Raw genomic sequence first — 20,154 nt, 5'->3', positions numbered from 1 at the left:
TATTTTTAATGTTTTATTTTTATTTATTCATGAGAGTCAGAGAGAGAGAGAGAGAGAGAGAGGCAGAGGGAGAAGCAGGCTCCCCGCCGAGCAGGGAGCCCGATGCGGGGCTCGATCCCAGGACCCCGGGATCATGACCTGAGCCGAAGGCAGACGCTTAACCATCTGAGCCACCCAGGCGCCCTTACATAACTTGTTAATAAATAGGCAAATCTTTATGTCTCAGGCATCGTGCCAAATACATCGCTCCCGTTTTCTCCCTCATCTAGGAAGAGGTCAAGCGCTGGGCGCACCTGCCGCTGGGCAGGAAGCTTCTCCGTCCTGCGGAGACACCGCCCGCCCGCTGATGGCGCTGTGACTCGACTCGTTGCCCCAGAGGGACGGAGGGACCCCGCCCCCAGCGCCACGCCCGCAGCTCCTGGGACTTGTAGTTCGCGGCCGCGTGGTGCGCAGGCGCACTGCCGCGTCCGTCCCGGGCGCGCGTGCGGGGGCGGCGGCGGCGGCGGCGGCGCGGCGCGGTGTGAGTTAACGGGGCGGGGGCGCGGGCCGGAGGGAGGAGGGGTCCGGGACTGGCACGGGGAGCGCGTCGGCGCGGCGGGCCCGGTGGGAGCCGGCGGCGCCCGAGCGCTGCGCTCTCGGTGGCACCTGCGCCCGTCCGGGGGCGGTGTCGCCGCAGGCGGTGCTGCGCGCACTCCTGGCCCGCCGCGCCCGAAGCCAGGTGCGCGGGGTCCGGGCGGGGGTCCGCGCGGGGGTCCGCGCGGGGACGGGGTCTCGGCGTTCCCGTGGAGGCGGCACGGGGCCGTCGGAAAGGCCGCCCAGCTCCCGGAACGGCAGAGTCCCGCGCTTCCTTGCGGGGAGCCCCCGCGTGAGACCCCCGGGGGCGCGCGCTGCCGGGAGCGGACGACAGCTCGTCCCGCCCAGACTTGGAGGGAGATGGAATGAACACGTTTGCTCTTGAAGGCAGAGAGGGCTTGGAACGCCCGGACTTGCCTGGGCTAGCCAGGGGTCTCCCCGGGGCGATTCTGCCTGTGTCTGTCCCCTGGGCAGTGTCTGGGGACATTGGTGGTTGTCATGCCGGGGGGCGCGGGGGGGAGCGCCTTTCATCGAGGGGTGGGGCCAGGGGTGCTGCTCAGCCCCCCGCAGCGCCCGGACGGCCCGCCCCAGAGAAGGGTCCAGCCCGTGTCCCCAGCGCCCGGGGGGTGGGGTGGGGGCGGGGGAGACCCTACGTTAATTATCCGGAAAGACACTTGAGTCAGATCCCTGCTCACTGGATAGCAGAATGAATTCCCGAAGGGTCAGACGGTAAGAACCAGAGAGACTCACCCCCAGCATCTGTGTCCCGCGCTCCCCACTCCTCTCAGGGTGTGTATTTATTTATTTATTTTAAAGATTTATTTATTTATTTGAGAGAGCGAGAATGAGAGAGAGAGAGAGCACATGAGAGGGGATAGGGTCAGAGGACGAAGCAGACTCCCTGCCGAGCAGGGAGCCCGATGCGGGACTCGATCCCGGGACTCCAGGATCATGACCTGAGCCGAAGGCAGCTGCTTAACCGACTGAGCCACCCAGGCGCCCCAGGGTGTGTATTTAATTGTGTGCAGCATCCTAGGGCCTCAGGAGGGCAGATCATCGTGGCACACGGAGTCTCTTCGGGCGGATGGAATCCCCGACACCAGCGAGCTCTCATTTGGGAATGGCTGTCCCTAGGGGACCGTGGGTGCTATCTGGGGGGAGACCCTCCCTTACCCTGTGGCCCTGTGGTTCTAGTGGTATCGAGGGTCCACTCCGTTTATGCCCAGCTGACCCGCCAGGCGAGGAGGAAGCCGCTGACCATTTTGCCAGTGTCCCAGCACCAAGCCCTCCAGTCTCTCCCCTTCCCTGGAGTGCATTTCCTTGTTCTTGTGAGGAAGTCCTCATCGGGCCTCATCTGGCTTTTCCTGTGGATCAAGGATGAGTTTCTGTGGTTCAAACATTGAGAGGGAAAATCCTGAGCCATGTGCGAAGGAGGGGGCGGGCGAAAGGGGCCACTGACATGCACCACGATTAGGAGGGTCTTCAAACTTCTAGAGGCTGGCAGAGAATTGGTCTGGAAGAGTTAGGAAGGGGCCGGGGGACCTGGACCCATTGCTGTGAGCTGCAGTGTCCCCAGAGCAAAGACGGAACCGCATGCAGCGTGGGGCCAGGGTGGTAGAAGCGCTCCGTCCCCTGCAAGAAGCTCCCGGGCAACAAGGCTAAGGCGAGGACCAGAGCCCTCCCTCTCTGTTCACCTCTGGTGTTTGTGACTGTCCTGGGGCGGCCGGAGCAGAGCACCACAGCCTGTGTGGCCAACGCAACAGAAACCTCCACTCTCTCATTCTGGAGGCCGGAAGTCCGAAGTCAAGGGTCGGCGGCGCCCTGCTCCCTCCGAAGGCCCGAGGAGAGGATGCTCCCTGCCTCTTCCAGCTTCTGAGGGTCCCTCTCAACCCTCAGCATCCCTTGGCCCGAAGCTGTGTCACTCGTCTCTGCATCCACTGCCACATGGCCTTCTCCCTGTGTGTCCGTGTCTCTTCTAAGGACACCGTTCGTCATCGTGCATCAGGGCCTGCTTGACTCTAGGATGATTTAGTCACATCTGCAAATTTCCTGTTTGCAAAGGTCACTTTCACGGGTACTGGAAGGTCAGGACTTGAGCGTATCTTGTAGAGCACCTGACTCAGCACCGGGCAGTGTTTTCACCAGCAGGTGCCTGCTCAGGGTGGAGCACATGTGTCCTAGAGAGACACCTGATGCCCCGGGCATCTGGCCGGCCAGCCCTCTGCCCTGCAGAGCTGAGACCACGTGCTCCCGGTGAGTCGGAGCCAGCTCTCCGGCGAATTCTGCAGCACGTCCTCTCTGGCTCCCTGCTTAGGTTGTCAAGCTTTTGTTCTAGTTTATCTCAGTTTCACTTCATAAATGGTTTGCAAAAGAGGTTGGCATCACAGATCATGTCTTCCTTGATAATTTATTTTTTTTTTAGTTTATTTATTTGACAGAGAGAGACACAGCGAGAGAGGGAACACAAGCAGGGGGAGTGGGAGAGGGAGAAGCAGGCTTCCCGCTGAGCAGGGAGCCCGATGCGGGGCTTGATTCCAGGACCCTGGGACCATGACCCTAGCTGAAGGCAGACGCTGAACGACTGAGCCACCCAGGTGCCCCTTCCTTGATAATTTAAACAATTACTGGTCCTTCCTGGAGTTAGCCATGATACCGTTTGGTGTATATCTTTGCCAGCTTTTGGCCATCTTGCGATACGTGTGTGTGTTATATATATAGTTATATATATTTAAGTTTTTTTTTCCAGGTTTGTTAGTTTTATTTTTTTGGTAATAGCTTTATTTAGATGTAATCCACATCCCATACAGTTGGTTCATTTAGGGTATGCAGTTCATGCACAGAGTTGGGCAGTCACCATGTCTGTCTAATTCTGGATCCTTTCATCATTCTCCCAAGAAACCCTGTCCCCGTGAGCCGTTACCTCCCAGCCCTATTCTCTAGCCCGTGGCAAAAACAGATCTACTTCCTGTTCATGGATGAGCCTGTTCTGGAGACGTGTCACACACGTGGACTCACACCCATGGGGCTTCTGTGTCTGGTTCCCTCTCTGAGCGTTGTGGGCTCGGGGTCGGTCCACGTAGAGCGTGTCAGGGCTGCACTTCTTTTTAAGGCTGAATAACAATCTGCTGTGTAGACGGAGCACATTTGTTTACCCATTCATCTGTTGACAGACCTTTGGGTTGCTTCCACCTTTGGGTGACTGCGAGTCACGCTGCCGTGAACATTTGTGAACAGATGTTTGTGTGGACGTATGTTTTTGTTTCTCTTGGGCAGAGAGCGTGGGTCCCATGTTACCTGTGTTTAACCATTCGAGGAACTGCCAGACTGTCTTCCACGGCGGCGGCCCCGTTGTCCATGCCCAAGGCGTCCATTTCTCCCCGTCCTCCCCAGCCCCTGTTCTTGCCTTTCTGACGCTAGTCATCCTGCTGGGGGTGACGTGTTACCTCACTGTGGGTTTGATCTGTATTTCCCCCATGACTCACGACGTTGAGCATCTTTCTGTGTGCCGTTCCGTCATCTGAGTATCACCTTGGGAGAAGTATCTTTATTTGAGTGGGCTTTTTCTTTTGAAGGGATTTGGGGAAGAGGCATGCAGATGGCGCACGGAGCCCCCCGTGCCTTTCCACAGCTCCCCCCCTCATGCAGCAGCCCGGCTTCTTCGTTTGCCCTCGCCCCAAGGAACCTTGTGGGGATTCTTGTGTCCCAGTCGCCCTTCTGTGTGAAATTCTTCTGGCGGGAGGCTACTATTTTTTAAAATGTTTAATTGTGAATTAATTATAGACTCACAGGATGTTGCAGAAGCGGGGCAGAGCCCCCTGTACCCATCACGCAGCTTCCCCCATTGGCATCTCTCACAACAGTGATGGAAGCCAGCACATTGATACTGACCAGCCCCCCCACGAAGATTTAATACCACAGATGCATCAGTGTGTGGGGGCTGCCACAGAGCCCCGCGGACTGGGTGGCTCACACCACAGAGCTCGGTTCTCTCCCAGACCTGGAGCTGGAGGCCTGAGATCGAGGTGTCGACAGGGCTGATTTCATTCTGAAGGCTCTCTCCTTGGCGGTAGACAGCTGTCTTGTCTCCGCGCCCTCACATGGTCTTCTCTGTGTGTGTCTGTGTCCCAGTCCTCTCTTCTTTTCTTATTTTTTGTTTGTTTATTTATTTGAGAGACACAGAGATAGTGAGAGAGAGCACCAGCAGGAAGGAGGGGGACAAGCAGGATCCCCGATGAGCAGGGAGCCCGATGCGGGGCTCGATCCCAGGACCCCGGGACCGTGACCTGAGCCGAAGGCAGACGCTTAACGACTGAGCCACCCAGGCGGCCCCCCACCCCCAGTCCTCTCTTCTTATAAGGACATGGGTTTTATGGGACCAGGGCCCATTCCTAACGACCTCATTTTGACTTAATTGCCTCGTTAAGAGCCCTGTCTTGAAATACAGTCACCTTCTGAGGTCTTGTGGTTGGGACTTGAAGGTATGAATTTGGAGGGGACACCGTTTAGCCCATAACAACAGTTACATTTACACAGACTTACGTTGGAGATACTGCAGGTTTGGTTCCGGACCACCGACAATAAAGCGAGTTTCCCAGGGTGCGTAAAAGTTATGCTTACACTGACCTGGAGTCCGTTAGGTGTGCGGTAGCATGATGTCTAAAAATATCGTGTACGTGCCTTAATTTAAAAATACCTTATTGCTAATAAATGCAAACCGTCATCTGAGCTTTCCGCAAGGCATCATCACCGACCACAGATCTCCGTAATAACCACAGTAATGACGAGCTCGTGAGATCGCCGTGGCACAGAGACGTGAAGTGAGCAAACACCGTGGGAGGAATGGCCCCGCACACTTGCTGGATGCGGGGTTGTCCCAGACCTTCGATACCAAACAACGCATTATGTGTAGGTGTGCATTATCCGCCTCTGTACTGAACAGGCATCTGTGCCTTATACATAAAAAGAACACTTCTTCTGACCTCCCCTCCCCACCCCAAGAACCAATTTGCAGTACCCCAGGGTTAACACCGCCTTACCCCTTACTGAGAATGCTTCTCCTCATGTCATCGACACCTCACTGTGGGGCGTTGATCGCAACCAAGATGCGACCCGGAGCGTGGACGGGAGGGGGCGGGCGGCATCAGGTCTCGGTTCAGCAAGATGAGTCAGCAATAGGGCGTCATGCACCTAAAATGGGTCATGAGGATAAATCTCATGTTGGGTGTTCTTACCACACACTATAAAAAAAAAAAAAAAAAAAGCGTCAACCAACCAAGAGATTAACGCTAGTTCTGTTCTATTAAGTAGATGGCAGACTTTTTCAGATTTCCCCAGATTTCCCACTACCATCTTCCTTCTGGCCCAGGAAACCCATCCAGGGGCCCACAGGACATTTTGTCACCTTGCCTTCCTTCTTGGGCTCACCCAGTCTGTGACTGTTTCTCACACTTTCCTTGTCTTTCATGACCTTGGCGCTTTTGAAGAGCACTGGCCAGGTGTTTGTAGAAGGTCCCATGGGTTGAGTTTGATGTTTTCTCACGATTACACTGGGGTTATGGTTTGGGGGGAGGGTATCCCAGTGGTGTCATGTCACATCAGGGCATATCTGCTGTCCAGTCCGTGTCGCCGGTGACTCCAGCCTCAATCACCTGGCTCGGGTGGGGTCTGACAGGTTTCTCCAGTAGTAAGGTTGCCGTGTCTCCCTTGATCTGCAGTGTTTGCTGGAAGCAAGTCACCGAGTCAACCCACATGGAAAGCAGGGGTCTGGGGAGGCGGAGCTCCACCTCCTGGACGAGAAACATGGAAGGATTTACAGATGTGTTAAAACCAGGGTGCTAATCAACATATTCTGGAGGCATGACCAATGTCCCGCCTCTCCTTGGAATCTCCCCAGTAACGAAGTGTGTGCATCGCTGGGTCTTGTCTGCAGGGATGGTTACTGGGGTGTTCCTGTGGTGATGGTCTGTTAATGGGGGGGGGAGTGATTTTTTTGAAGTTTTCATCCAGGAATCCAGATCAAGCCCATCACAAGTGTCCATTCATTCCTCGTGAGTCTGCGTGAGAGTTTAGAGTTTACACATGGATGACACACCCAGAGGGGGCAGGTGGCTCACCTGTGGTGAGTGGGGACAGAGTGGGGACTGCTTCAGGATGCCGTCACTGAGGGCCAGAGCCAGACACTCGTTAGCGTGCTGGAAACAGAGTCTGCTCAGGCCCTGTGGCAGGGGGGAGAGACCTCCCGGTGGACCTGGGCTCCATCCCTGATGCAGCGTGGACAAGCCGGGGCATGTGGCAAGGGAGCAGGAGGGGGTCAGCGGACAGGCACTTGCCAAGAGGACACATCAGGGGGGCTCTGGCTAAACAGAGCTGATGGGGCTGCTGCTGCAGGCAGGCTGGGTGATCCCCACGCCACGTGGCTGTGGGATGGGGGGACCGGTCAGCTCTCCAGGGGATCAGACACAGGGCAGGGGCTCTTGCTAAAACTGGGTAATGCAGAACTAAACTCAGAAGCTCAGAGGTCAAGGCCTGGTTGAAAGGAGGGTTCAGAGTGGCCCAACTAAAGTTGGGTCAGGGAGCGAGTCCAGGGAGCCAGCTGGGCTGTGGGAAGGCAGATGTGAATCTGAGACACGCCCGGGGTGGGGGCGCCTGTGGGCTCTGAACTGAGCCTTCCAGAGTTTGAGCCTGGGTGGTCCTGCTAGGTTGAATGGTGTTCCCCGCAAAATTCATGTCCACCCGGCACCTTAGAATGTGAGCTTATTTGGAAATAGGATCTTTGCAGATGGTGTTAGTGAAGGCGAGGTCATTTTGGAGTAGGCGGGCCTAACCCAACGACTTGGTGTCCTCATAAGAAGAGAGACACAGATTCGGGAGACAGCCACGTGACCATGGAGGCAGAGACTGGAGGGACGTGGCCACAAGCCCAGGGCCAGCTGGAGTGCCCAGAACCTGGAAGAGGCAGGAAGGACCCTCTTCTGAAGCTGCTGGCGGGGGCGCAGCCCTGAGACCTTGATCTGACTTCTGACCTCCAGGATGTGAGAGAGTGAGTCTCTGTGGTCTTAAGCCTCCCAGCATGTGGTCATCTGTTTCAGTGGCCCCAGCACTGCTTTGCAATGGAGTGGGTGCATTCCATAAGCTTCCGAGACCTTCAGTCTCTCCGTCGGAGCCTGGGTTAAGGAGCCGTTAAGGCCCATGGCCTCTGTCCTGGCTTCTGTTGACCACACTGTTTGGGGGACACCTGGATTGGTTGCAGAGGTCTCCGGGCCCAGGATCTGGGGACTGGGGACAGGTCTGGGCCTGGGCTTCACGGTCCCTTCTCCTCCCGCAGCTCTGCCTGCTTTGGAAACTGCTCCTAAGAGAAGAGAATGGCTGCTGGCTACCTGCCCCCATGGCCCCAGGTGAGTGGGGACTTCCTCCGGCCCTGAAGATGCCCGGTGTGTCAGGGGAAGCGCTCCTACCAGACTTGCATTCCTCGCTATGTGGGAACCGAGGGAGCACTGCCCATGAGCATCTGGGTCCGAGTACCCCTGCTTCTTGGATGTCTAAGGAGAGGCATACGCTGGATTTAGCACACCTTTCCCCACAGGAGAGCTGTGCTTCCTTCCTGGGCTGGGAGCGCGTCCTTGTGGCCTGAAGACCCTGCACTTCCCCCATGGCGGGAAGAGCTGCGCCATCCTCCTTATTTTTTTTTTTTTTTTAAGATTTTATTTATTTATTTGAGACAGAGAGAATGAGATACAGAGAGCATGAGAGGGAGGAGGGTCAGAGGGAGAAGCAGACTCCCCGCCGAGCAGGGAGCCTGATGTGGGACTCGATCCAGGGACTCCAGGATCATGACCTGAGCCGAAGGCAGTCGCTTAACCAACTGAGCCACCCAGGTGCCCTATCCTCCTTATTTAAAAATAATTTTCAAAATTGTGGTCAAATACACACAACATGAAATTCACCACTTTCAGTACATAGCTCGTGCTGTCCTGCGACCGCCCCCACCCTCTGTCTCCAGGACTTTCCATCTCCCCATACGGAGACTCTGTCCCCATGAAGCACAGACTCCCCACCCCTGGCCCCAGCCCCAGCTCCCACACTCTCCTCTCTGTCTCTGTGGACGGGACTCCTCTGGGGACCTCCTGGGAGTGGGGTCCTGCGGGATGTGTCCTTCTGGGTCTGGCTCCTCTCGCTGAGCCCAGTGTCCTCGGGGTCCCTCCGCGTCGTGGCAGGTGTCAGGGTCCTTTCCTTCCTAAGCCTGAGGACAGCTGCATTTGATGGGAAGCTGCCTTCTGGGGCATGAGCATCAGGAGAGAGGTGGGGAGCAGAAGCCACTATCGGCTGGGACAGCAGATCTGTAGAGAGCAGTAGGCAGGGTCCCTGTCCCCTAACTCACAGCTTTGGGAACGTGATCAGTGTCTGCATCAGAAATACAGAGGTGACCAACAGCTCGGGTTCAGGTGGTCCCTCGGAGAACAAGCCCTTTCCTGGGGTCATTTGTGAGTGACCCAGATGTCCAGTCAGTATCTGTGATGTCCTATTGGGGCCCCCTGGAGAGAGGTCTTCAATTGCTCTGGCCCCCGCATCGAAGTCCTGGTCATTGCAGGCACACCTGCTTCAGGCCTGACACAGCCCTTGGGGACGTTGTGAGGTTTCAGCTTGGAGCCCGTGCTGGGCCCAGAACCTGTGAGGTCAGGGTTCCAAACAAAGCCAGCGGCTTGTCCCTCGGCAGCGGCAAAGCTGAGATGCCACAGGGCCGGGCCGTGGCCGTTCTCGTCTCGTCTGTCTTCATGTGCACATAAATGGAGCCACTCAGACCGAGGCGGTCAGGCTGGAGGGTCCTCATCTCTCCAGGCCACGCGGGATCACGAGCCCCTTAGTGGCTCAGACCTGAGTCTTTAAAACCCTAACGGCATTTCTCCATCTGGGGATCTCCTCTCTCTTCATGTTGTTCTCCGATAGGTGTAAGTCATAAAAATCATGAGTCATGGAGGCTTGTTTTTAGTATTTTTTTTTTTTTAAAGATTTTATTTATTTATTCATGAGAGACAGAGAGAGAGAGGCAGAAGGAGAAGCAGGCTCCCAAGGAGCAGGGAGCCCGATGTGGGACTCGATCCCAGGACCCTGGGATCATGACCTGAGCCGAAGGCAGACGCTTAACCATCTGAGCCACCCAGGCGCCCTGTTTTTAGTATTTAAAGAGCTTACATTTTAACCTGCTCACCTGGCAGCAAAAAACAAAGAACTTGTGTCCCACTGAGACTTTTTCCCTAGTCTTCCCTAATTGAGATGATCCATTATGGAATTATAATAATATAATTATATATATAATTTTAAACAATATTTATTTATTATAAATATTAAATATAAATATATTATTTAATAAATACGAAGTGATATTTCACACTCATTTCTAATTGTACATCCATATGTAATAGTCACAAAGTTCAAAGCCATTAAAATTGTTTTCCTTTTTATTTAATTGCAGATTTACTCAAAGCCTTGCAGTGAGTTCAGCAGCTGCAGGGTTAACCCTAGAGCTCCCTGGGAAGAAGGCAGCAGGAATGTGAGGGGGTCTGGGGGAGGTTGCAGCAGCAGCTGCTGGCCTGGAAAAAAGCCTGTTTTTTCCTACTTTATCTAAAAATTAAAATAAATATTTTATTTATTTATTTGAGAGAGGGCAAGAGTGCAAACAGGGGAGGAGCAGAGGGAGAGGGAGACAATCTCCAGCAGACTCCGCACAGAACGGGGAGCGCAGCACCCTGGGATCATGACCTGAGCCGAAATCGAGAGCTGGACACTTGACCGACCGAGCCACCCAGGCGCCCCCACTTTATCTAAAATTTTGTGGCAGCCCTGGGTGCTAACTTTTTTCTTCTGGGTGGGAGAAACACAGAAACTTTTAATATTGGGGTGCCTGGGTGGCTCAGTCGGTGAGGCATCTGCCTTCAGCTCGGGTCATGGTCCCAGGGTCCTGGGATCGAGCCCCGCATCGGGCTCCCTGCTCGGCCGGGAGCCTGCTTCTCCCTCTCCCTCTGTCTGCCGCTCCCCCTGCTTGTGCACACTCTCTCTCTCTGACAATCAATCAATCAATCAATCAATCTTAACAACTACAGCAGCAAATGGGCCGCATGTGCCCCTACGGCCGCCCTGCGCTGGCAGTCTGACCTCTGGGCTGGGCACCCACTCCACGTGGACCACCTCCCTCTGCGTTCCTCCTGTGACCGCGGATGGGGCGGGGGCGTGCCTGAGCAGAACCGATGTGACGTTTTAGGAGTTGGTGACCTTGGAGGATGTGGCCGTGGACTTCTCCCGGGAGGAGTGGGCGATGCTGGATTCCGCGCAGAGGAGGCTCTACAGAGAGGTGATGCTGGACACCTGGGCGAACCTGGCCGCCCTGGGTAAGACCAGCAGCGCGCATCCACCCGCTCCTCGGTTCACGCTCACTCAGCGTCTACACCGCGTCCCGAGCGGGTTAGGAAGTGGGGGTTTGTGGGGTGAATACGGCGGCCGTGGTTCCTGTCCCTGTGGGCTCATGGTGCGCTGGGCTCTTCGACGCAGACAATGGCCTGATTTCTTCGCTGTGTGATTGTCCGAGCTGCTGTTGAGACGCACCTCGCACCTTAGTCCGAGAGAACGTCCCTGAGTCCTCTTGGTTACAGAGTCACCCTTAAAAAATTTTTGTTGTAAAATACATGTAAAGTAAAATTTGCCTTCTTAATCCATTTTTTAGGTATACAATTCAGAGGCAGTAATTACCTTCAAAATGTTGTCGGACCTTCAGTGCTGTTTCCAAAACCTTTTCATCACCTCAGAGAGAAACCCTATACTCACTAAGCACGGACTCCCACCCCCACCCTCCGTCTCCAGAACGTTCCATGTCCCCACACGGAGACTCTGTCCCCACGAAGCACGGACTCCCCACCCCCTGCCCCAGCCCCGGCTCCCACCCTCTCCTCTCTGTCTCTGTGGACGGGACTCCTCTGGGGACCTCCTGGGAGTGGGGTCCTGCGGGATGTGTCCTTCTGGGTCTGGCTCCTGTCGCTGAGCCCAGTGTCCTCGGGGGTCCCTCCACATCGTGGCAGGTGTCAGAATTTAATTACTTTTTATGGCTTAATAATATTCCACTGTTTGGATGGACCACATTTTATTTATCCACTTGTCCATAGATAGACACTTGGGTTGTTTCAACTTTTTGGTCGCTGTGAACGTGGGTGTGCAAATAGTACTTTGCCTCCCTGCTTCCAGCAACCTTCAGTCCATACCCAGAAGTGGAATTGCTAGGTCCAACGGTAATTCTATGTTTACCTTTTCGAGGAACCACCAAGCTGGTTTTCACAGCACCATCTTACCAGCCATGCACAAGGATTCTGATTTTCCCGCATCCTCTCTAAGACTTATTTTCTGCTTTTGCTCTTTTAAAAAAAATCATACCCATCCTAGTAGGTATGACATGATGTCTCACTGTGGTTTTGATTTGCATTTCCCTAATGGCTAATGACGTTGAACATCTTTTCATGTGCTTGCTGGCCATTTGTAGATTTTTCTCGGGGAAATGTAAAATCCACAGGTTTTTAATTAGGAAAATAAAATCTCCAGCTTGGTCAACGTGCTACCTGTCCAGTGTACTCTTGTCTCTTTCAGGAGCCTTGAAGAACCAAAGTTCTGATATAGGCGTTGACGATGGCACACTTTCCCCAATGCAGACCTCGCGGGCCACCAGTCCTTCCCCACAGGTGGGGTGTCCACTCTTTCTACCAGTGGTGCCTTCCCACTTGGAGCCAGGAGAAGCCATGTGGATGGGGCCACAAGGAACTCCCCAAACCTCCTGTTCAGGTGAGAGCCAGGCAGATACAAGCCATTGAGTGGGGGTGGCATCTTGGGGACTGCAGGTCAGAGATCCCTCCACAGAGGCCGGAACTCTATAAGGAGAAGGTTGAGGTCTTTGGTTGCTCTTTCTCAGATACCTTCGGTTCATCTCCGGCAACCTTGCCCTATGCACTAGCTTCTACCACCCGCTGTGGGTGCAGAGAAAAGATATCCCACTTCTTTTTTTTTTTTCTTTTTTCTTTTTTTTTTAAGATATCCCATTTCTTTCTTGAAGCTATTCTACCTGTATTTCTTCTTACCTCTCTTCCCTGTCTGCTTTCTTGATGATTCTTTCTCTCTGCCATATTCCTTCTCCCTCCTTTGTAGAACCATTCCTTCTGTATTTACATTTTTTTCTCCCATTTTTCATTGTTGTCCAGCTTCTTACACTGCTTCCTGTCCTTAGGATCTTTTCCTGTTTTCCCCCATGTTGAATGCTGATATTTGAACATGAATCATGAATTCACATGTGCATTGTGTATGTTGGAAGTACTTTGGTCCCACTATTATTAAGTTAAATGTCTCCCCCCCCCCTTAATTTATTTCAGATTTGGAGACTAGTCTGAAAAGCCAAGAGTCAATTTATAAGAAGGTGGTTTTGGAGGAAGAACCAGCCAGTGGTATGAATATCATAAAGCTCTCCAGAGAAGACTGGGCATGTGGTCAGCTGGAGGAGAACCATGAAGACTCCCACAGGCTTTTGAGGCAAATGGCATATACCCAAGCAGAGGCATTTGCTCCAAAGGAGTCCACTGCCTGGCATGAGTTTGGGGAAACCTGTAGTATGAACTCAGACCTTGCTTTATCACAAGGAGGTTTTGTAGGAAAACATTTCCATGACTGTGATCTTGATATTGAGAGTTTGGTAGCTGATCCATTCTTAAAACATCATCAGATGGGATATTCAGACCAGAGGCCCTGTGAAGGGAATGAATGTGGAAAAGACATCAGCCCAAACAGTCCCTTTGTTCAACACAAAAGAACTGGAATCTGTACGCATGCAGAAAGTGGGGAGTCATTTAATCATGGTATGGCTCTTAGGACACACACCACAATTAATACAGTGGGGAAACCCTATGAATGTTACCACTGCGGGAAAATGTTTAATCGGAGGCATTCCCTGAGTGAACATCAGAGAATACATACAGGAGAGAGACCATATGAATGTCAGGAATGTGGGAGAGCCTTTACGCACAGCTCAACCCTCACACGACACTTGAGAACTCATACTGGAGAGAAGCCCTACATGTGCAGTGACTGTGGGAAAGCCTTCAACAGGATTTCGTCTCTTACCCAGCACCGGAGGATTCACACAGGGGAAAAGCCCTATAAATGCAAAGACTGTGGAAAATCCTTCTGCCAGAGTTCTTACCTGATCTTGCACAGGAGAACGCATACTGGTGAGAAGCCCTATGAATGTAATGAATGTGGAAAGGCCTTCAGTGATCGTTCCTCACTTAACCAACACGAGAGAACTCACACCGGTGAGAACCCCTATGAATGTAATCAATGTGGAAGAGCCTTCAGCCAGAGGTCTTCCCTCGTTAGGCACGAGAGAACTCACACTGGAGAGAAACCGTATAGCTGTAATGAATGTGGGAAAGCATTCAGCCAGAGCTCATCCCTTATCACCCATCAGAAAACTCACACTAGTCAGAAAACCTATAAAATAATTGATTGTGGGAAAGCTTTCTATCAGAGCAGCTACCTTATTGGATTTTAGAGATTATTGCTGCTCTGTAAAGTAACTTTTAGCACTCTACTACTTAAGTGTGGATAGGTTTTGCCCTTGTGATGTACTATTTGAAAAGAAGTAGGTGTATGCCACATTCTTGAAGAAAAACACTGAAGTCCAGATCTGAGAAGGGACCTTTTTAATGGGGAGAATTGCCATTGAGCTATGCCCAATGCCTGTGCTTTTGGAAGAGATTAATAAATGTGAACACTAACATGCAGTGGGATTTTGCTAAGAATTGTCACATTAATTTAGTTGTTGAAACAAAAAGTATTCTGTTTCAACCTTTTGTTTGAAACTTCAGTATTATTGTTTCAATAATCGGTTTCAATATTTTACATAGTCATTCTGCCCCTGTTGGTCACTTGGCTAGGTCCTAACTTGTTTCTTGTCCTGCTATGGCAATGCAGAATGTATGCTTACACAGAAGGAGCTTTGGGTGCAAAGTGGAAAATAAAGAGTGCAAAATAGTATGTGTGATTCTATCCAGTGAAGTCAAAATATGTACATAAGTGGACAAAGGCCGGACAGAGATGTGGAAGAATGAACGGAGTTCATTTGTCAGAGTTATCTGATTATGTGTGATTTTCTGCCTTTTGCCATTTTGTTTGGTATTGCCAAACAATTTGCTATTTTGTTTGGTATTTGCCATTTTGTAATGGTAATCAGTAGAAATCAGACAATGCCAAGGGATACGGCTTTGAGCAGTCAGGGAGGACTGTGGACGCCATGATGGGAAGGATACAGTGCAGTAGGTCAGTGAAGCAGCCTTTGATGGCCTGGGAGAAGTCCCAACTGTGTGGTGGACTTGGCAGAGCAGAGACCACGAGCTCTGATGTGCATCATTACCATCAACGTCAATATTTACTGGTTGCTTGCTGTATTTTCAGCATCACTCTAGCTCTTATATGTGGTTCCTCGTTTAATCTGAACAACCCCATGAGATGGTAGCTGTTCACATCTCTGTATGACAGAAGCGGAAACAGAAATAAGGTAACTTGTCCAAAGTCAGACGACTAGAAAGTGGCAGAGCCAGGATTTGAACTTGAACAACCTGTTCAAGGGGAGCTGTGTTTTCTAAATTCTCCTTGGAAGCCATCTGACTTTCATCTGAATCTTTCCCTCTCTCTGGAGCTGATGAGGATGGTTGCCTGTCAGATCTTTCAATTAAGTGGCACCTGATTACATGGGTGTTGTTGCCTTTCTCCAAAGTAGAGATCCCTCATCTGGAGTCCGTGTAGACCCTATTGGGCTGATGGATGTTGCTTGACGGCTCTGTGAACAATCTTGAGTTGGATGCAGAATGTATGCTGGGGCATAATGTGTTATCTGGGGCAGTGTCTGTCGCTTTCATCCCATTCTGAGGACTAGCTGACATGGGGTGTCATGGGTACACTGTTTTTCCATTTCGCAGGGAGCCTGGTTCATTGTGTAGCCAGACCCATGATGGAGTGAGGGGCCGGGATAGACATTAAATAGCTAACTACATACTTTAATTAAATAATTGCATATTTTGGTAGTGCTCTTGGGGACTTAAACAGGATGCTGCTGTGATAGATAATATGAGAGGGACCAACCTCAGGGCCTTTCTGAGAACCTGATACTTGATTTGAGATGTGAGTGATTGGAGCCTCCAAGGTGAGGAATTTAACCAGAGGAGACCTTCAGTTTAGCTTCGTTTTCACATAGTTAATAAAAATATATTTACAAGGGTGTCGGGCTGGCTTGTCGGTATAGCATGTGACTCTTGATCTCAGGGTCATGAGTTCAAGCCCCACGTTGGGCGTGGAGCCTACTTAAAAAAATATTTACAATGTTTGTTTTGATTTCTCTGACTCAAAAGTACTTTGAGAGAGAGTATGTATTTTTTTAAACTTTCGGGTGTTTAAATACCCTTCTCCCGCTCTTTAAAAACAAATTATTTTTCTTGTCTGATTGCACTGGCTCAATCCTTTAGTACAGTGCTGAACAGGAGTGTTGAGAACAGACCTCCTTGCTTTGTTCCAGATCGTAGGGAAAAGCATTCAGTCTTTCACCACAGAGTATGATGTTTTCTGCGGGCTTTCTGTAGATTCCCATCATCTTTATTCAGTTTCTGCTTTTATTATGCTATGGTCTGAGAATGTGTCTACTGTCTTGAGTCGTTGAGACATGTTGAGTTTCACTGTGTGGTGTACTATATGATCGAGTTTTAGAGGTGTTCTCTAGATACCGAGGAGAAGCTGTATTCTCTGTTTTTGTGCTTTGGAATCTGGCTTGTCTGTTAAATCAATCTTACTAATCATTGGCTCTCAAATTTCATGTCAGGAGATTGAGATTTGACAAGTGAGAGTTGGTGCTCAGTAATGTGCATTTTTAATAAGCACACCAGGCGATTTCACAGATGCTCCTTCTCTTTCAGTTACACTTTGAGAACCATAGCTGGTCCTTAACTGTACTTAGATTGTTGATTCAAAGATAATTAGCTCAAAAGGATTAAGTTACAGTTTCCTACTGCTCTTGTGCTAACTTCCCGTCTGTATTTTCTGTTGTTTTCACTTCTTTTTCTGTTGTTTTGGTTTTTTATTTTCTTTTATTTGGTGTAAATAATTCGTGACAGGTCTTCATTGTGAATTATGCCCTTTATCATTTTGAAATGACTCTCTTTGTCTGCTTCAATTAATAGTACCACCTCTGCTTTTTCAACAAAACAAATTTGTTTATTTTTGGTATAATTTTTCACCTCCTTTGAAGTTCAACTTTTTTTTTTTTTTAAAGATTTTATTTATTTATTTTGAGAGAGAGAGAATGAGAGAGAACACATGAGAGGGGATAGGGTCAGAGGGCAAAGCAGACTCCCTGCCGAGCAGGGAGCCCGATGCGGGACTCGATCCCGGGACTCCAGGATCATGACCTGAGCCGAAGGCAGTCGCTTAACCAACTGAGCCACCCAGGTGCCCTGAAGTTCAACTTTTTAAGTTCCTTGTGTCTCTCATTTTTAGTACATAGTTGGTTTTTGTTTTAGGATTCAAAGCAGAAAATCTATTTGTTTTTAAAGGACACATTTATGCCAATTATTGCTGTGATAAATGTTGGCTTTAATTCTGATGTACTTTATGTCACTTATTTTTGAAGCTTCTTTTATTTTCTGACTTCTCTATTGATGGTATTGGTGGAGTGTATTTCTTTTCTGGTAATTTGGAAGGTGTGTTTCCTGCTTCAGTGTCTTTTAGTATTTTATTTTATTACATTAAACATTACAATGAAACTATATTGTGACTTACCAGTATTAAGCAGCCTTTGTAGGATAAAAAGGCCAAGTTGCAGAGTGTGTATAATACATAATACACTTTAGGGCGCCTGGGTGGCTCAGTTGGTTAAGCGACTGCCTTCGGCTCAGGTCATGATCCTGGAGTCCCGGGATCGAGTCCCACATCAGGCTCCCTGCTCAGCAGGGAGTCTGCTTCTCCCTCTGACCCTCCTTCCTCTCATGCTCTCTGTCTCTCATTCTCTCTCTCGCAAATAAATAAAATCTTAAAAAAAAAAAATACATAATACACTTTAAAAAATTTTTTGAAAGTAGGGAAAATAATGTTATATATAGTGTATGGATTCAAATGTATGTCATGGCAATAATAAACACCAAATTTGTGACTGTGGTTTCCTCTGGGAGGAGGTGGAAGGGATTTGGGGATCCTGGAGGCGATACACAGGGCATTTCAATTCTATCTGTAATGTTTTCTTTCTTTCAAGCAATCTGATGGAGTATGGTAAGCTGATAGGATTTAATACAGTTTAACAGCAGATACATGAGTGTTCAGAAACTTACTGCATGTCCTGTATGGTTGAAATGCATAACAGTTTTAAAGTGCTTCCCTTCTCTCTGTGTTGTGATTCTCATTAATCCATGCTCTGAGGAGGCGTGCAAAAAACCAGCCCTCCTAATGTTTCACAAATGGATGCTTATGGTGTGGGTAAAATTTCTCATCAGAATATCATCTAAAAAGTGCTACATTTCAGGGACGCCTGGGTGGCTCAGTCCATTAAGCACCTGCCTTCAGCTCAGATCACGATCCTAGAGTCCTGGGATCGAGCCCCACATCAGGCTCCCTGCTCAGCGGGGAGCCTCCTTCTCCCTCTGCCGCTCCCCCTGCTTGTGTGTGCTCTGTCTCTCTGACAAATAAAAAAAAAAAAAAAAAAAAAAAAAAAAAAGTGCTGCATTTCAAACACAAAGACGCTGTTCTCTGAAAACCTGTGGGATCACTCCAAGAGGGACGGTTGTAGGAGCAGAATCAGGTTGAAGGAGCTCCTGGAAAGTTGAGAATTGTCTCAGGAAAAATGAGATTGGGAAGAGGTCTTCTCTGTGCCATGACCGGAGCCATTTTCCTCTGCTTCAGACGCACTATGTGAGCTTCCTGTCACTGCTGTAACAAATCAGCACACATTTAGTGACTTAAAACAACCAATTTCTTACAACAGTTCTGGAGGTCAGAAGCCTAAACACAAAGTGTTGGCGAGGCTGTGTTCTTTTTGGAGAGCCTAAGAGAGAATCTGTTCCCTTACCTTTTCTGGTTTCTAGAAGCCACCCAAATTCCTTGGCCCTGCCGTCCCCTCCTCCATCCTCACTGCCAGCAGCACAGGGTCTGCCCATCTCTGGGACTCCCACCCTCTGCCTCCCCCTCGTGAGGGCCTCCTGAGGACGCCGGGCCCCCGGGAACCCAGGGTCATCCCCACCTCGGGACCTTAATCAGCTCTGCAAAGTCCCTTTTGCCACATGAAGTGAAATATTCCGGTTCCGGTGATTAGGGCGCGTGCACCGTTAGGATGCTGTTATGCTGCTGGCCACACCTTTCCTACTTTGCTTTATGACCTGGGGTTGAAGTGGGGTGGAAATGCTGCAAACCACGTCTACTGTGTAGACTCCCCCAGTACTAGAACCTGCTAACTGAAGAGGTTGCAGGGAGGATGGAGGCTGCAGGAGGGAGACGGGGTCTTGCCCCTTCCTGTCCCTGTCACTGCTTGCACGTTTGACACTGTCTTTTTTACCTCCATATGTGAATCACATCCTAAATACCTTGACTCACGCTTCTTTTCCCTCTGGTTACTATAGTTTTACCTTTTTCTCTGGTTGCAGTGAATGTTTTGTGGAGAATTCACAGACCAGCCTCATTTTTCACCTTAAGAAATGAAATGACATGTCCTTTATTATTTTTTTAAAAAGATTTTATTTATTTATTTGACAGAGAGAGACACAGCGAGAGAGGGAACACAAGCAGGGGGAGGGGGAGAGGGAGAAGCAGGCTTCCCGCGGAGCAGGGAGCCTGATGTGGGGCTCGATCCCAGGACCCTGGGATCATGAACTGAGCCGAAGGCAGACGCTTAACCGACTGAGCCACCCAGATGCCCCTGACATGTCCTTTACTAGTGATGCTTATAGGATATTTATCTGAACACATGGCAGGCCGACTAAGCCCGGACCCAGTCCTAAGGCAGACTTCTATATCTCATGGTTTATTGAAACTTGGTATTCACTATTAATCCTTATTAAGCAAAAAAGTATATAATCATACTTTATTTTTTTATTTTTATTTATTTATTTATTTTTAAAGATTTTATTTACTTGACAGAGAGAGACACAGAGAGAGAGGGAACACAAGCAGGGGGAGTGGGAGAGGGAGAAGCAGGCTCCCCGCCGAGCAGAGCGCCCGACGTGGGGCTCGATCCCAGGACCCTGGGATCCTGACCCGAGCCGAAGGCAGACGCCCAACGACTGAGCCACCCAGGTGCCCTATACTTTATTTTTAATAGTTGATGACTCCAGGGGCACCTGGGTTCCTCAGTCGGTTAAGTGCCTGACTCTTGGTTTTGGCTCAGGTCATGATCTCAGGATCCTGAGATGGAGCCCCAGGGCCAGCTCTACCCTGGGTGGGAGTCGGCTTGAATATTCTCTCCCTCTGCCCCTCCTCCCTCAAAATAAATAAATAAATTTATTTTATTTTATTTTTTAAGATTTTATT

General features: G+C 50.3%; 1 protein-coding gene across 7 annotated transcripts; it reads left to right on the top strand.

Moving 5' to 3' along the window:
* Positions 1–403: 403 nt before the first annotated feature.
* On the top strand, positions 404–18,321 carry ZNF554 (zinc finger protein 554). 7 transcript variants are annotated; one of them, XM_054505049.2, is made up of 5 exons: positions 429–520; positions 7,898–7,967; positions 10,829–10,955; positions 12,199–12,390; positions 12,972–18,316. In XM_054505049.2, the coding sequence occupies exons 2-5, from the start codon at positions 7,935–7,937 to the stop codon at positions 14,144–14,146; spliced, it is 1,527 nt and encodes a 508-aa protein (XP_054361024.1). In that variant the 5' UTR covers positions 429–520; positions 7,898–7,934; the 3' UTR covers positions 14,147–18,316. The 7 variants fall into 7 exon arrangements, with proteins under 7 accessions (XP_064430773.1, XP_054361024.1, XP_045719341.1 ...); XM_045863385.3 differs by having other exon boundaries at positions 496–520; positions 10,671–10,955; XM_045863384.3 differs by lacking the exon at positions 429–520 and adding an exon at positions 1,203–7,612.
* Positions 18,322–20,154: the final 1,833 nt, after the last annotated feature.

This window comes from Mirounga angustirostris, unplaced genomic scaffold, assembly GCF_029215605.1.
Source record: "Mirounga angustirostris isolate CCGP_5_RB_7025 unplaced genomic scaffold, mMirAng1.0.hap1 SCAF_1, whole genome shotgun sequence".
Lineage (NCBI taxonomy): Eukaryota > Metazoa > Chordata > Mammalia > Carnivora > Phocidae > Mirounga > Mirounga angustirostris.
This window is presented reverse-complemented; position numbering and strand designations above follow the sequence as displayed.